The sequence below is a fragment of the Molothrus aeneus genome, chromosome 16, assembly GCF_037042795.1.
Source record: "Molothrus aeneus isolate 106 chromosome 16, BPBGC_Maene_1.0, whole genome shotgun sequence".
Classification (NCBI taxonomy): Eukaryota; Metazoa; Chordata; class Aves; order Passeriformes; family Icteridae; genus Molothrus; species Molothrus aeneus.
The window spans coordinates 5488027-5505051 of NC_089661.1; the positions used below are offsets into that span (position 1 = coordinate 5488027).

Here is a 17025-nt window from a genome sequence, read left to right on the forward strand (position 1 = left end):
GCGCCTCACCCGCTCGGGGCGGCCCCGGGGCCGCTGCCGGGGGGGCGCGGGCGGGGCCGCCTCACGCCAGGGGCGGGGCCAGGGCCGGGGCCGCGCGAGGTAGCTCACTGCGCACGCGCACCGCGCCGACGCCCCCGGCACGGGGCTGTGACGGCGTAACCAAACCTGCGTTAGCCCCGCCCCCCGGGGTGTCCCGCGTGACGGACACGTAAACGGACCAATGAGCGCTGGGGATCCCGCACAGACCGGCCGTGCCGGGGCGGGGGTGGCCAATCGAGCGCTGCGGGCGGGTCGGGCCGGCTGCGCGTTCCCAGGCGCCTCGGCCGAGCTCTCAGTGCGCTCGGGGCGGTGCCGGCGCTCGGAGTGTTTGGGGCCGGCGGAGCGACGGGCGGGCCCGGCATGGGGGTGAGGTAGGGCCGGGCCAGCGCACGGAACGAGCGCGGCCGGCTGTCGGGACCGGGTGTTCGCGGCTGTGGGACGCGGAGCCGGGCGGAGGATGGAGGACAAGAAGGAGGAGGGCGAGGCGGAGATCCAGGAGCACGGGCCCGAGCACTGGTTCAGCAAGTGGGAGCGGCAGTGCCTGGCTGAGGCCGAGCAGGAGGAGGCGCTGGCGCCGGAGCTGCAGGACGAGGCGGCGGCGCAGCCCGAGCACAAGCAGCAGAAGCTCTGGCACCTCTTCCAGAATTCGGCCACCGCCGTGGCGCAGCTCTACAAGGGTGAGCACGGTCAGGGGCTTGGGGAGCGCACAGCAGGGGCGGCTGGAGGCCGGTGGAGCCCGAGCGCGGTGGGCTCTTGGCCCGGCCCGTGGTGGGTGGGGGCGCCGAGCAGCCGCGGAGCCGCCGGGGTGGGGAGGTGTCCGCAGCGGTACAAAGGGGCCGAGGCGGCGGGAGGAGCGGTGCCGGCCCGTGGCCGCCCTCGGAGACGGACGGGAAAACAAAATGGCGAGAGGGAGGGGGAGCCGCGGTCGCGGCCCGGACAGCGCCCGGTGCGGCCTCCGGGGCGGCTCCTGCGCCGGCCCGGCCGCACCCCCTCCCCCGGCGGCCGGAGCGCTCGGGCCGGAGCGCGGCCGCGGGGCGTCGGGGTGCTCCGGCGGGGGCCGCGCCGGGAGGCTCCGGGCGGCGGGGGCGAGCCCCGGGGAGGGTGGGGGGGGGCCGGGAAGCCCGGCCCTGCCGGCGGCTCCCGACGCCCAGCCCCGGGAAGAGACTCCCGACAAAATGGCGAAGCGGGGCCGGGCTCATTGTGCGGCGGGGCCGGGGCGGGGGCGGCCGGGCGCTCCCCGCCGCGCTGGGGGCACCGCGCCCGCTGCCCCGGCCGGGCCGCTGCCCGCCCGCCCCGCTCGGCCCCGATCCGGAGCTGCCTCCGGAAGGTGGAACAAAATGGCGAAACCTAACATGGCCGTTCGGAGCGGGTGACTCCAAAATAAACAGCGTGTGTCCTTCTCTCCCTGCAGACCGGGTGTGCCAGCAGCCGGGGCTCTCCCTCTGGGTCCCCTTCCAGAACGCCGCCACTGCGGTCACCAACCTCTACAAAGGTAAGGGGCTGCCCCCCCGCTGCCCCGGCAGCCCTCTCCGCCGAGCCGGGCCCCACTCTGCCTCCTGCCCCGGCTTACTCATAAGTAGGGCCTGTTAATGTCTCTTATTCACCCTGATAAAATCTAACCCGAGACTGCTTCCTGAATCTTGCAGGTTTTCCCTGGTCCACTTCAGCTGACGGTAGCTGAATCTTTTCTGTTGCCTCATGTCAATGACTCATAAACTTAAAATCTGTTTTACTTTGAGACCCTTGAAAAAGGGTATCTTTAACATGTGTCAGTTTCTTGTGAATTCAAGGGAAATGTACAACGGCATATTAAACAGTACTGAAATTCCCTGCATTGTTTATATTTCATGGTGCATTAGATGTTGGGGTGTCAGTTTAATGCCTTCTCTTTTGTGGTGAAGCGAAGTTGGGTTTAGTGCTCATAAGATTCTGCACAGATGTTATGTGACAGAAACTTTTATCTTCTTGTGGCACTGAGGCTTCTTAAGTAAGCCTCACAGTTTATTTTAAGCACTAAAATGTCATTATGTCTGTGTTCAGCATGGCTGTAAGAAGGCAGTGTTAGCCAGAACTTTGATAGGAGTGTGCTTTGCATGTGGCTGTGCTTTAGTGCTGGTTTACTGGGTCTTTCTGAACTCTGCAGTTCTTTGGGTTGTCCTAGGAATTCATGTCTGCAGAAGGCTCATTCAGTGGCTTGTACTTTATTTAAAAGGTTGTGCTAAAATAATACATATCAGTGAAGGCTGAAATTGGCACATTGTGATTCCCATTGTTACTGCCTTCCATTACAAGGAAAGGAAGTGCTTTAAAATTACAATGTTGGTTTTTCTGGCTTATGGTTTGATTTTTTTTTTCCCCTTGGTCTGTACGGCATTATCTGTAGTTCTACCTCCATGCTCCTTCATTTGCCTCCAGTTTTGTCATTTTGGATTTGCTTTAAGCAGTTGATGTGTTTGTGACGGGTGATCAGGTTTCTGACAGATGTGGACAGAGTGAGGAGGAAGTGTGGGTGCACAGCCCTCCCTGCCAGAGTCTTGCCTCCTGCAGAAGGTGCATTTGAATGCTGTGTGTGTGTGTCAGGTCATGTGAAGGGGCAGCACCTGAGAGCAGGAAGGTGCTGGCCTGAGGGTGTGGGTCACTAGAACATGTCTGGAGACAATAGTCATTTGAGAATGGTGCTCGAGTAGCAGCAGGTACTGTTAATAAATTGTCTGGAATAATTACAGTCTGTCTTTACAAATGGCATGGCTCTCCCTTATATCATCTATATTATGAAGACTTAGACTGTTTATTTCTGGTTAAAATGTTAGATTACTTCTGTTGTAGGCAAATTGAGCCTTTTTGTTGGCAATGATGTGATTAACTGATGAGTAGGTGATTGGGGAAACTAGGCTTTAAGTTGGAAGCTGACTTTGGTCAGGTGTAATGTAATACTTCAAAAACCAGCACCTGAAACAAATGTTTTCTTCAAACAGATCCTAAAGTACCTGAGTTACTCAGGAATGCCATCTTTCAATTTTCAGGTAACTTGTAAGTGAGTAGAAATTTGGTGATAACATGGTAGAACCAGCTGAACACTGTCATATCTGACAAGTTGGAGCTTGCTTACTGTGAGCTTGCTTTCCCTAGTGGTGAACATGGCTCTTAAAAAAACTCCTGTTTTTCACATTCTCAGTACTGTTTGTTTTGGAGGACACTGTTAAAATACTGGAGGAATACTTGGTGGGGTGAACTAAACACCACAAACTGCTTCTTGCCTTGTCAGCTGCTTTCTGATCTGATAAATACTTGGATTTTTGAGGCATCATCTTTTTACCAAGAACAACCCGAGGAATGGTGCATAATGAGAATGCCATGATGTCTTGAATGTCAGCATTTCTTCTGAATATAGATTAGAAGTTTAATATCACACCACACTGATGGTCTTACATCCTGCATTTCTGGTGCTGGTGATAGAGACTGCATTCAAGACACTTCATTATCTTGATTGCACTAAAAAAGTGAAGCGTGGTTTGTAATGTAGGATTTAGAACTTAAGGCCACTGTGGAAAGTTCTAGGTATATGTTAGAATAAGACTTCTGAGCCTACAATTTACCTTGTTTTTATTAAAAAAGCCCTGAATATTTTCTAATGTTGATTTTGACTTAGTAATTTCAGAATATATGCAGCTTGACGGCTTAGGTTTTGCAAGCTTAACTTTGTAAACAAAGTGGTTGTGGCTTTTACCATAAAAAATCTAATGTACCCGGGGTAATGATGCTTGAAACTTCTCTGGGCTGCATCAGCAGTCAGTGTTTGACCTCATACCTAGTTCACAGTTAGCACTTTGTAAAGCATTCTCATACACAAAGAAAGCAGGGTATTGACGTAAAGCCAGCCTCCAAGCCTCAGAAGGACACTCTTGGTATTTCAGGAAGTGATTAAAGGAGTATTTTCAGTTTCCAAGTTGGCTCCAGAATGTTTGGGCAGCTTTTGCTGCCAGTGCATTGGAGTCCAGGCTGCTGTGCAGTATAAAATGGCAGGAGGAATAATCTGTCATGTTACCATTGCTTTCAGAGGAATTAACATTTGTAAATGTAGCCTTTGGATTACAAAGTAGTACAGGCAGAATACTCTTAGAGTGGATACAAAGAACAGGTTAAATTACATTTGCTTACTTGTTTGGTTTATACTCCAAAAGCTCCAAGATTTAACTCAGCTCAGTTTGAGGTGGTTTTGGTCTGTTGTGTTAGGTTTGAAGTGCTGCTCTTTGACAGTGTAGATCTCAGTGCTGTCTTTCATGGTCTGTGCAGTGGTGCCTTAGAATACAAGTCCAAGAATAACACTTAACAGTAGGACTTTCTGGGTTCTGGAGTGTGACAAAGCTACATTAGATGTGTATGTCATTGTTTGTAAACCAATATTTTGGGATAGCTGTTCTTAAAGAAATACCTTTGTCTTCTGGCTTTTGCCTTGGGCTTGTTTAATAAAACAAGATTATAAAATGCTGTTAAATCAGCTTTGCCACATAGAAAAAAATCTATGGAATTCAAGTAAACAAAATTGGAGTGGATATGTTCATGTCTTTTAAGGAGCAAGAGCAACATAAGAGTATGAAACTTTACATGAAACTGAAATAGGTGTTGTCAAAGCTCTGATAGCAAACCTGTGACGAACAAGATGAGCATAATTGTGTGGTGAACAGGATTTGTCCCACCTGTTACTGTGGTTTGAAACTTACTCAAACTGGTAGCCAGAAATACACTTCCCAAAGTTTGAAAGCAACTTAATCCATTGGAGACACAGCTATAACTGATGTGCACAGGTGACTAGTTACATTAACAGAGAGAGAAATTGCATTTTGTAGTAGGATTTATTGTAAATTGTGTGTTTAAAACTTTTCTATATCAGAATTGCTATGGGACCCTAAATGGGGAAGGAAACTTTCTTAGCCTTTGTAAATGCTATGTTGGCTAATTGAAAGACATTGGGGACACTTGTGTTCTAACTAGTTTCAAAACTCTGGCCTGTGAATTGCCTCTGCAATTGAAATCCAGCTGAAAATAGAAGAACTTGAAAGAAATCCTGAGTTTTCTGGCAGTTCCTTACCTGTCAGAATGCAGAAAAGCAGTTACTCCTTTCTTATGTTGGGGCTTCCTGCTGTATTGATGCACTGTGTGTGTCTAAGTCTGTTGTCCATTGATTTAAGTATCTTCCTCAGCCTGACAAGCTCTAAGTGTGTTTTTAATGTAAATAAACAGTGCTGTGGTGTTGACCTGAAGTATAGTAAATGCTGTTTAAGTGGAGCTGGAGTTGCTGTTGACTATCTGATGTGTAAAGAGGATGGAACATTTTGGCTTTACTCTCTTCAGGTTTAATGGAACTCCTCCTCTTTTCTGCTGCAGCCACCTTGGTGCTGCCTTATGGAGTAAGCTGTAGAAGATGTAGATACTTCTTCTTTCCCATGCTTGGCAGGAGGCCCCATCAGTGCTGTGCTGTACATTGCTGTGTAACACTAAGAGAACTTTTTTCTGTCCTCTTGCAGAGAGTGTGGATGCCCACCAGCGAAGCTTTGATTTAGGAATTCAGATTGGCTATCAGCGTCGGAATAAGGATGTGTTAGCCTGGGTTAAAAAACGCAGAAGAACTATTCGAAGAGAAGACTTAATCAGCTTCCTTTGTGGAAAAGTCCCTCCTCCAAGAAATTCTAGAGCTCCCCCAAGACTGACTGTAGTATCCCCTAACCGAGCTACTTCAACAGAAACTAGCTCATCTGTAGAGACTGATTTGCAACCCTTCCGTGAAGCCATAGCTCTGCATGGTAACTGTCACTTTTTCAATACTACTTGGTTAAAATTGGGTGGGGGTTTTTAAGGTGTGTTTGGCATATCATAATGTGTCATGTACCTGGTGTTCCAGCTGAAGGTATCCCCTTCATTCTTTAAGGGAGCTTTTGCATGTATAAGGCATGTGTTGGCTGCTAAGAATTTGTATAGTTGAGTATTTTCAGTGAAGAAAAGATGCTGAATAAAAATGAAATTTGGGTCTGTAATATTGCACAGCTGTGTACTCAGCAGTTAAGTTTCAAGTCTTGGTAGTGTTTTTGAAGCATGAAGAGACTTGCATTCATGCCAATGCTAAAGTAAACAGAATTCTTGGAAAATGGCAATGCTATGCTAGCAACTAGTTAAATATTAAGATTTGACTACCAGCAAATTTTTGGAGGATTAGGGAGGGAATTTGATGTCTGAGGCTTCTGTCTCTAGCTCTCTAGTACCTTTGTTAGGCACTAATGCAGTTCAGCATTCTACTAAAAGTACCCTGGGAAGGGTGTTTCAGTTACACATTTTTACAATAATTGAGTCCTGTTCAGAACTTTGTTCTAGTTCACTTTCAGATTTACATGTCTTCCATCGTCATACTGAATTGCCTTCCTTGCCATCACCAGCAATGCTGGGTGTATCTATTTTCAGATATGAATATTCAGTAGCCTATTCTGTGTTGGATTATGATTGAGCAAGTGATAGACAGATGTGCTTTAAACTGCTCTTGAGGTGAGATGGGGCAGTTCACCTCTGGGTTTTGTGCCTTCTAAAATTCAAAAGGGTAGTAGATATCTTGAGGTACAAACCGTAGACATTCTAAAAATGAAAATGAAGCTAACTAGAAGTGCAACCTAAATTAAATTTTTACTGTCTGGATATTCTCATTGGGCGGTAGAATTGATGGGTTAATTAGAAGCATGAATTCCAGAAAATGCAGATTTGGCTTCTGCTGTGCTGTGGTGGTTTTTAAAGATGCCCAGTCCAGACACTGTTACTGTCTAGGTGACAGCCATTTAAACCAAGCATGCTTCCCTACTCAGCCATGTTGGTTTTGGCAGTTTCCTGTCTCATACTGGAAGGAGGCTAGGGAATTCTGTGCACCACTGTTGCTTACTCAGTGTAGATAAAATTAATTTCATGAGAACAGCTGCAGAAGCTGGCTCTCACTGTGGTAAGCACCCTCATAAAAATGCTTTTCTGAAAATATAGTTGAATCTGTGGAGTTGGATTTAACTGGAAAGGCTCAGTCTCAGGTGAGAGGAAGCTTAGGTAGGCTCACTTCAGCACAGTGAGCTCTCTGAGCAAACTCAGAGGTGTTTTTATTGGTAATATGGCTCTTTTTGTGTCCATGTATCGTTTCCTAGCATCTGCTTTGTACAGAGGTGGTTTATGGAAGTCACTTTTCTATAGCATGAGGATCTGAACAATGATATATATATATAAAGTTTTCCATATTTCATAATGTAATGCAGGGTTATGAGGAAGTTCTGTCCTCTGTAGTGGCACTGCAGGGGCTCAAAATGTACTTTTTCCCCTTCATCAGCTGGTTGACAAGATTACATGTCAGTCACCTTCTGGATTAGGTTCTCCTCATATCAGTTTCAATCTGGTCCTTGACATAAATGCTTTTGTGCTAATCCTTTAGTGACTAGGCTTGTATTGGGCCTCATAACTGTTTTTAGGTTATTTATTGCCTACAATGTTTGCATTACTCCAGCTTTTCCCCTTTTTTTTTTCTTCAAGGAAGTTGTGATTAAGCAATCTCATGAACTCATTTCCTATTTATTGTAGGGCTTCTCAAAAGTATGTTTTGATTTTGAAACCTGCCAAGGACCTTTAGGTGTGTGTATATTGTCCTCATGAGGCCTGTGCTTATCATAATTTTTGGCACATTGTTTGAAAGTGCTGCTTCTAAGTTTCATGAGGGAACATGAGAACCTGGTGATAGTGAGGAGCAGTCCAGGCACAGAGGTTTTGAGAGGAGTTTCCAACTGGCATGTAAAGGTGAGAGGTTGTTTTGTGCTAGTTGGCTTCTGGTGGGAATAGAGTATTTATTGATCATGTGGATGGGTTGAATTAGATTTGAGGGATAATGCTAAAACTTTGCTGCTTGCAGCAAGACCCCTTTTAGTAAAGCAGGGATAGATATGAATAGCCCATGGCACCAGGTAAAGTGGAAGCAGAGCTGGGGTATTGACTTCTCGGAAATAGGTACTATTATATGTCTAAAGATCATGGCATTATAGCTTGCTGATCTTCCCCTGTGATGGTGGAAAATACATGTTTTTTCATAATCTAACCCCTAAATGCATCATAAGCACATCTGAAAATTTTGAGAGAAGCAGTGGTAACAAAACAGCTAATAATTCAGTATTTCCTGGAACATCAAACACAGTTCTGGGTGTATGCCCTAGACTAAAGCATTAGAGATTAGCATCCTTTAGGCATCAGTACAATCTTTTAACTGTATGCTTTCTCTGAAAAGAAATATCTTAAAACTGAATTTTTGTCTCTAGCCTGGTAACCTCTAACCTATATTTTATCTCTGTAAGATGGTTGACAGTTTTTTAGACAGGATATTGACCCCAGAATTTCATCTTGTGATACTGGTTATCAAGTCTTTGTACTTCAAGAAAACTTGAGAGCAGAACAGCAGAGAAGAACCCGTTATAGTAGCTAAAAGCAAAATTATCATGGCAAAAAATTAGGCATGAGAATGTTTAAGATGTGATCTCCCTTTTCTTTTAACTCCATAGCACTTATGCTCTGCAGTTGTTACTGACATCTACTGAGAAGGAGACTTTGGAATGTTACTCGAGAGAGAGTAAACTTCAGTAAACAACATCTTTTCCCTTATTATCAGCTTTTCACTGTTAGCATGCTGATAGTCACCAGCCATGCTTTATTTCAAGGTTACCTTCAACTGTGAATATTTGAAAAGAAGTTCAAGCCTTTTAGAGCAGCTGAGTAGTTATCTCAAGGTAATACATGATGTTTTACTCTGGAGTGCCAGTGCAGTTTTCTGAAACTTTAATGAAACATCAGTCTAATGCTTTAAGATGTGGTAGTAGAAGATAATACCTTTATTGTCCAACATCTCAATTGCAGAGTTGGGTTTTTAACTTCCATTAGTCCCTGAAATGTCATTGCAGCCAGGGAAAGTATGGATGTGTCTTCACCTACTCTCTGGATGTGTATTGACATTTCCAGTTCTGTAGGAGATGAGTTTCAAATGACAGAATTGCATCAATCTGAGCTAACAGTACAAGACTCCCAAACACTGCCACGTGCTCAGCCACGTTGTGCCTGGCTGTAGCTGCTGTACCAAGTGTGGTGCACAGCCCCTGTCCTTCCCTGTGCATGTGCTCCATGTTTCACACACCATCCTCCCAGCAAAATGGGAGAAGATGCTGAGATTTCAGGAGGGGCAAGAAGCAAACTTGGAAAGGTAGTGTTGAAATGCATTTGACTTGAGCATTCTTAATCAAAAATTAGGTGACTTTGGGGAAAAATAGAGCAGCAGTACAGTGGGAGAACATTAGTTCTTTTTCTCCTTAGCTTTAATGTTGATGTATATAATTCATGTGATTTGGTCTCTGTGGGGTAGGGAGAACACTTGCACATAAAAGTGTGTGACCTGGCCCCTTAAGAGTCTGAATTCCCTCTAGGCCTTTGTGTTTGCTTCTCAGAATATTCAAGTGCAGTTTAAAACAGGGGCACTTAGCAGAGTGGAGAAGCTGCAGCTGGTAGAAGAGGGGTTGGAAAACAGAGTTCAGATTGGTCTGACACAGGTTAATTTAAAGGTTGTATGTAAATATAGCTGTGATGGAATTGTGTATTGGTATGTGCTGCTAAAGCTTGCTCTTTGAGCCAGTATTATGAAAGGGTGAATATGACAGAGGAGTGACAAGGATCTCTCTGCATGCAATTTTGTATTTATCTGGGTTATTAACTAATTCCTGCTTTGGTCACACTACCTAAGCATGAATGTTCCTTTTGATACTTCCTGATTAAAACTTCTAGAAACAATAGTTAGTACTATGTGGAACAGTAGCTACCCAGTATATTATGCTGTGATAGTGACCTGAATAAGTTGTACATGGGCATGATTGTAGTGCAGATGAAACAGCATTTACAGTTTGTTAGGCCAGTGGTGACAAACTTGCTAATTTTGAGTTGATAGTTTTAAGCATTTTGTAATCCATGAAACATATTTTCAGTCAAGCATTCTAATATCTTGATAGTTTTGGAGTGTACTTAGCTATAAATTGGGTAGTATTGGTCACAGCTCCTTTTAATAGCACTGTAAGACCTTTTAAAATAGAATTCTTTGTAAAATCATTGTCTATGAAATGTCATATTGTTGTTGAAAGATATGACAGGAACGAGAATGTACTAGGTACTGCAAAATGTTTGAGATATGCCTTCCACTTCAAACCTTTCTAATTCAAAAGGGGGTCAGAGCCATGTGGACCTTCTTAAAGTCCTCAAAGAATAAAGGAGATGTCCCTGGTAGAAAGGAGTGAGAAACTTCAGAGGTGGATGTGAGATTGTGGGGAAAAATAAAGGCACTTCAGCAGCTGTTTGGATCTCTGTCCTGTTGTATGGACAGAATCTGTCCTTTTGTATGGACAAAACTGATGTGCGTGTGATTAAGGCCATATTAATCACAATCCAGACATTTGAGGTTGGGAAGTGGTGTTTGCTGACAGTCATGTCATCTTACCACTTCCTAGTGTCAGTTACTGCTTTAGATGCTTTGGGAAGAGCTCTGAGTCTGCTGAAAGCTTGAACTCAGAGTAATTCACAGTAAATGGTTTTTCTGAGATTTCCTCTGCTTTGCCACAGCTTCCCAAGGAAAAACTTAACTCTTTTCCCTGTCAACCAAAAGTGGATTTTTTTGAGCATTGCAAGTTGTTCTCAGAGATGTTGGTTCCATGTAGTGGCATCTTGATATTTGAATATATGCCTTGAGTTTGCTTTGACTTTTCCATGTTAGCTCAATTAGCCAATCCTAATGTGCAAATCCAAACTGTGATCTGAGTGTTTCATTTGGCAGTCTTGCCCTTCTGGATGGATGGGCAGTGCTGTGTGATGTGGTTCACTGCCAGGAGCTGGGGCTGTCAGTCTGTCAGTGTACCCAGCCACGACTCTTACTGGTACTAAGTACCTGTGTGAGATGCAAGATTAACCTGTAGCTCAGAGCCCATGCTGTGATGCAATAGCCTTGTATTCTGATCTCTAGGATTAAACTCAAAGCTACTCTCCTGCCTTAGACACTAAGTTGACTTAAAGATTTTAACTTGTAATTACCTCCTGAAGGTTGTTTCTGTATTTAAATGTACAGTGATTCAGCATTACCTAAATACTGGGAAGTCAGTGACTGCTTTAGGCATTGCTTGGGAACTTTGGCAGTCTGGTTTAGAATATGCTGCATGTGTTACAGATACATCTTTTAACTGTATCAACTATTTTAAAGAATGCTTGTTACTTGAAAAGGCTCCACTTAAAAACATAGTTCTTGAGTGGTGGCAAAAAATGTCTTTTGACATCACAGGTCAGTTTTGGGGTTTATTTAAAATAATTTTTCTGCCCTTACTTGGGCACTAGATGTAGTAAAAAGATGTCATGATAAAACTGAATTGCTATGTTGCTCCTTTGGTATGAGTTGTATAACAGTGAATGACTGATAAGTGATGTAAATTGTTGACTCTTAAGTGTAAGTAATGACACTAAACTTGTGTGGTCACAGCAGTTTTGCTTGGAATAGGGATGTGGGGGGAAATCTCTACAATCGGTTTGGATTTGAAAAAATGTCACCTGTATGCTGTCAGATTTTTTCCAATTTAAATGTACAGGATGAATTAATGTTTTTTCTGATGTATGTCATGCCAGTTGAAATTAAACTACTGATGTCTTTGAATTGTGAAGTGATTTGTTACCTGCCCAAACTGTGTATGTTTGTGGTTTATCCAGGATATGGTATCTGAATTGGCTTTTTCTCATACATTTGTCATCAAGTTTAGCTGCATTACTTTCTTTGGTGGATGCATGGGAAATTCTTTTCCTAATGGTTTTGAATTTAAGCTCGACCTTAATCCTGGGAATACTGTCACAAACCTCATTTCTGAGTTACCTTTACACTAAAACAGCTTCTTCTGTTTAAATACTTTCTGCCATTGTGAATGAGCAATGATTTTGCTATTAATAAAATCTGCAGGGTGCCTCTTGGAGTTCAGACCATGCTTCTGGGCCCTGTTTGAACACCACTTGGAGCTGTAAGCAAAAGCCCTAAGAAAGAATCAGTGATTAGTGGCTGTGTCTGCTGGTTGTTGTGTAATGCCAGATCTGTGTGAAGTATTTCCTGTGCTGTTACAAGTTGGAAGCTTTAAATGTTCATTCAGTAATGTTCAATAGAGTGACGTTGGCTGGGCTGCTCCATCCTGACCTGTGTATCAGCCTGCCATTGCTGCAGATGGCTTTTAGACTTCAGCTTCTACCTGAGGTTTCTGGTGACTGATGATGTAGTTCTAGCAGTCCTCTCTTCCCAGAGCCTCTGAAGTTGCCTATCTGGCCTGCCAGCAGCTGATGGATTGGGTTTTGTTAGGCTTGACTTGTCAGTCAGTAGTTTTTGGCTGCTCATTTGACAGTACGTGGAGATGGGAATTAGTGCATGCACAAGGTTTGTGATGGTTGGACAGAGCTATGGAATATCTGAGACTGGAGAAGGGAGCTCTTAAGATTTTGAAGGTTACTGAGAGAGGAATCTTCCTGGACAGTTCAACGTTTCCTCATTCTTGTTAGAAAATATGCAGACCTATCTTTATCTTTGCTAGGGCCAACAGATGTTTCTGTACTCTCCTACTAATACTCAGGCTTGGAAAAGTTATGATAGTAAAGATGTTTGTCTTAACTCTGAGCTCCTGTTTATCTCCAAATACAGACTGAATGGGAAATTGAGAAGAGTAGTTAATCTTTTGTGTATTAGTCCTTACTAAATTTTTTGTTTTAGAATGTCCCCCTTTTGCAAAATTGCAATGTTACAGAAGGCAGAGGTTAAATTAGTATGAAAGTTCATGGTTGTCTTCTTATGGCCTTTTTTTCTACAATAAATAAACTTCAGTTTGAATCCAATACTATTAATCTGAATACAAACCAAAGTTCTTGCAGGGTACCTGTGACAGTGATTTGTATCAGATCTGTTGATAACAAATTTTGGGTGATTGCCATGTGGTTTTCTTTGCTTGTTCTTTAAGTGCATTTCTGAATTTAATAATACTAATGCGTTGGCTGTTAAGAGTTAGCCATGAAATAAAGCTTGTGTTTATGAACTGGCTGTGGTGTACACCTGTCAGAGACCTGCTGCCATGCTGCAGTTTCCTTCAGGGAATGAAAGGGAGCAGGGTGGTGGTGTTGACACAAGACCAGGTCAGTTCAACTCAAGTCCTTGGCAGGGCTGTGTAACTCTTGGTCCAGTGTGAATCTCTTTAAATTGAGATTATCTGCTCTCGAGTATGTCCCTGTATTGAATAGCATGTCATGCCTATGGAGTTAATGTTTTTCAGAGTGTGCTGTTACATCCTGGTGCATAAGCTCACTTTTAACATCATAAAAAGCGGTTCTGGTAACTCCTGGATTATTGCACAGGCTGAAAGCTGAGAAGGTGTGGTGCTGTGGACTGGAGTGGTACAAAGAGCAGGGTGAAGTGTCTTTAAGGTGTCGGTGGAACGGGGCTGAGTGCAATCGTGTGTGGCACACGTGGGGACTGAACTGTCTGTGCTGTCTGACTGAAGCCCTTTTTCTCTCTCTCCCCAGGTCTTAGTGGTGCAATGGCTAGTATAAGTGTTCGCTCGAGTACCCCAGGCTCGCCTACTCACGTGAGCAGTGGCTCCAATGCTAGTCGAAGGAGAAATGGACTCCATGATGTTGATTTGAACACTTTCATATCAGAAGAAATGGCACTCCACTTGGACAATGGTGGAACTAGAAAGCGTACCTCAGCCCAGTGTGGCGATGTCATTACAGACTCACCAACCCATAAACGCAACAGAATGATCTAAACTGCAAAAATTTCAAACCCACCATGCTGCTTGAAAGCCACTTGATCCTCAGAGTACTATTGAAAAGGAAACATGAGGCCATCTTTCCATATTCACTGTTTAAGACAAAGAATTCAATAAATGCCATAAAGGAAATTTTAGATATTACATTAGATGCCTCTTGTAACTGCGGCTTTCTTAAACTATATTCTTAGCAGAGGACATCAGATATTGTGTAGTAGTTAGCAAGATCATCATAGGTGAACATGTATCTGTTCCAAGGCTAAAAGTGACCTTACTTGTATTATTAAAGGGAAAGGAAATTTCAGATGTTTATTTGGCTATAGAATTCTTTTTTTTTTTTTTTTTTTTTTGTCCTTTATTTCCTGCTTTGAGTATTTGCTTAAACAGTATTGCCAGTTTGACTGAAATTGTCTACAACATGACTTGGCATCTTTGTCAAAACTGCAGGCTTCCATTTTTGCAGCACTGTACCATGCACCTAGTTTCTGTATAGTAACAGTGTGCAAGTTATAAATATTGGACTGTACCCTTTTTAGTTTTAAAAGCAGTTGATAATTCTGGTGATTGTGTGATAATGTAAAGAGGTGCTATGATGGTCATGCAATTAATACTTAATATTGAATCAATACAAGGATCTTTATTGGATTCACTTTGTGTGTTCTAGTGCTCTGAAGTAGCAATATTAAACTTTTCCCCAATTAACTTCATAGGCTTTTAAATCAGTTTGAGAAAATATATGTACTTATTGGTATTATCCTTGTGGTAATCATACACAGTGCAGACTGCACCAGTGCTGACCTAAATTTAGAGAAAAATGTCCTGTAATTGGAAAATAGGCTTTTCTGTTCAGTATTAGTGGAGGGTAGGTTTTGTGTACACCCATATCCTATTTTACATTTCTTGTGAAGTAATTGCCCATTGCTGGGGAGGGGTGGGAGGAGAGGGAATGTGGGGAATAGTTGGAAAAGGGGTGTGTTCTAACAAGTAAGACTTCTGGTCACATGTGGAAACTTGGACTAACTTAAACAAGATTCTGTGATGCCATCCCCTTTAGGAGGGAGTGACATGCAGGTTCTGTGAAGTGCTAAGAAAATAATTTAAAACTGGAAGTTGATTATAAAACTCTGGATAAACATGCTGTAAGCATGAATTAAAAAGGATAAATGGCTTTCTTTTTGTGTTTAGCTTACATTCATAGGATTGAACTCTGGCTGCCGTAACTTAAGCATAGTCTAAAACTGAACTAGAGATCAAGACTGATCTGCTGCAAATCTGTTTCTGAATGGGGAAGGACAGATGTCAGTCTCAGAGTGTCCTGACTATTTTTATACATAGAGGGAGCAAGTCTTTGGTGGAGAGCTCTGGCCTTAGGGCCTCTAAATCTCTGCCTTGGAAAGGGATAACACAGGAAGAATAAGAAAAAGGAGAGCTCCAACCCTGCACGTTGGGAAAGGGGTATTTAGAGACGTGGTATGCATGCTTTAACTGGAAGCATAGGTTGATCCTGGGATGAAATGTAGTGTTATGCTAGATTCCCAGTACTGAGAATTGTGGTTTCTGGCGAAGTTAAGGCACCTTGAGCTCCATGTTAATACACAGCTCTTCAAGACTTTTGCTTACATGCTTGTAGAGTCAGATCTCTTTTGTATTATCTTTGCTGTTTGAAGCAGACTTCACTGTAGGTTTGCCCTTTTTACCCTCTCATCGATGTCTGTAGTCAAGGCAAGACAGCAGTGCTGTGTGAGATACTCAAGGCTCTCTACTTGAGCCTGATTTCCTTGCCTTGTGGTGCTTCCATCACATTTCTTTACACCCAAGAGCCCTTGAAGATGTCAGTAGTTGCACAGTACTGTAGCAAGAGGCTCTGTAGTTCATGGACAGCTGTCAAAGTGTCCAAAGAAAAGTGCTAAGAACTGCTCCAACCCCCACCTGTGTTACATAGCTGAACTTGCACATCACTTGAAACTCAGTATACATTAATTTCAGTTACTGCTGTTAACTACAATTCATAAGGTTTGGTTTATGTAAGATGTTAATACTGCATAAAGCTAGTTTCTTTTGGAGACTGCATTTTCAGCAAAGATTTTGAAGATGGTGTCTGAATATACATTAGTATTTATTAGACTATTGGCAGAGGGATATTTGTTTTAAAAGAAAGGTGGAGTCCTGAACAGAAAGGACAGGTGTGAGAACCATTCTTCAGCTCTTCTGTTTATTTTTTTAACTGGCTTGTACAAGTAAGATGCTTATGCTCTGCAACTTCTAACACATTTTATTCTTGATGTGGTAAAGGTGACATCATACTGGTATCAGTCCTGCACGCAGGGACTGAGCTGTAGCAGTGCTGCTGGTCTAGCCCAAATACAGAGCCTGTTCAAATTTCTTCTCCCCTTTCTTGCCGTGAAATAAATCTTGTTGATGCTCTGAAGCATTAAGTCAGTCTATTACCATCTAAAACTAAATTTGTCTGGCTTCTTATTTAATTTGTGCCATTTTTCTTTGAAAGAAAGCAGACTTTGGTATTAAACTGGTTGCATTAATGTTTTTTTTTTTTTTTTTTGCTTGTACCTTAAATATTTGGCAACTTTTGATTGTTTTTCATTTAGCCCCAACTGTTGTTTGCTCTTTGACCTCTGCCAGAGTGATCAAAAATGCATGTATTCACCTGATAAACACAGGAGAACAGGTTGTCTCTGAAAAAAAAAAAAATAAAAAGAAGTCCAGTACCTGTTGCTTTGAAGACTATTTCTTGTGCCAGTGTAGAAAACTGATGTTCTGGAAATAGCTTTCAGCTATATCCAAACTGTAGCTCCTGGAGCCAGAAGTGAGTTGGTTTTCAGTAGGGAACACTGACTGGAGAACTGTTTAGTTTGGTACAAATGGTGCTCACTTTTGCTTTCTCCTCTGACTCGTGCAGTTGCCCGGTCTCTTCTCCGTGTACATCCAATCTAACCTGAATGTGCGGCAGTTACATAAAGTACATCCTGCACTGAAGCTACTGAGCTTGGCTTGCTTATTAATGAAGTAAGTTTTAAATGTTCAATTGAAATCTATATTACAATAAAGTCATGCAAAAATGATTTTGGTTGAAATTGAAGTCCTGCAGTTAAACTTACTT

At 43.1% G+C, this 17025-nt stretch overlaps 1 protein-coding gene across 1 annotated transcript; it reads left to right on the top strand.

Moving 5' to 3' along the window:
• The first annotated feature begins 355 nt into the window (after positions 1-355).
• HAPSTR1 (HUWE1 associated protein modifying stress responses) lies at positions 356-14219 on the top strand. The gene is made up of 4 exons (XM_066560909.1): positions 356-716; positions 1451-1531; positions 5565-5840; positions 13660-14219. The coding sequence occupies exons 1-4, from the start codon at positions 497-499 to the stop codon at positions 13902-13904; spliced, it is 822 nt and encodes a 273-aa protein (XP_066417006.1). The 5' UTR covers positions 356-496; the 3' UTR covers positions 13905-14219.
• The last annotated feature ends 2806 nt before the right edge of the window (positions 14220-17025 follow it).

Bases quoted from the DNA above. Each gene is read 5' to 3' on its own strand.
- HAPSTR1 (XM_066560909.1), top strand. From the start codon at position 497: ATGGAGGACAAGAAGGAGGAGGGCGAGGCGGAGATCCAGGAGCACGGG. The intron at 717-1,450 runs GTGAGCACGGTC...CTCTCCCTGCAG, and splicing joins CGTGGCGCAGCTCTACAAGG to ACCGGGTGTGCCAGCAGCCG. The intron at 1,532-5,564 runs GTAAGGGGCTGC...GTCCTCTTGCAG, and splicing joins GGTCACCAACCTCTACAAAG to AGAGTGTGGATGCCCACCAG.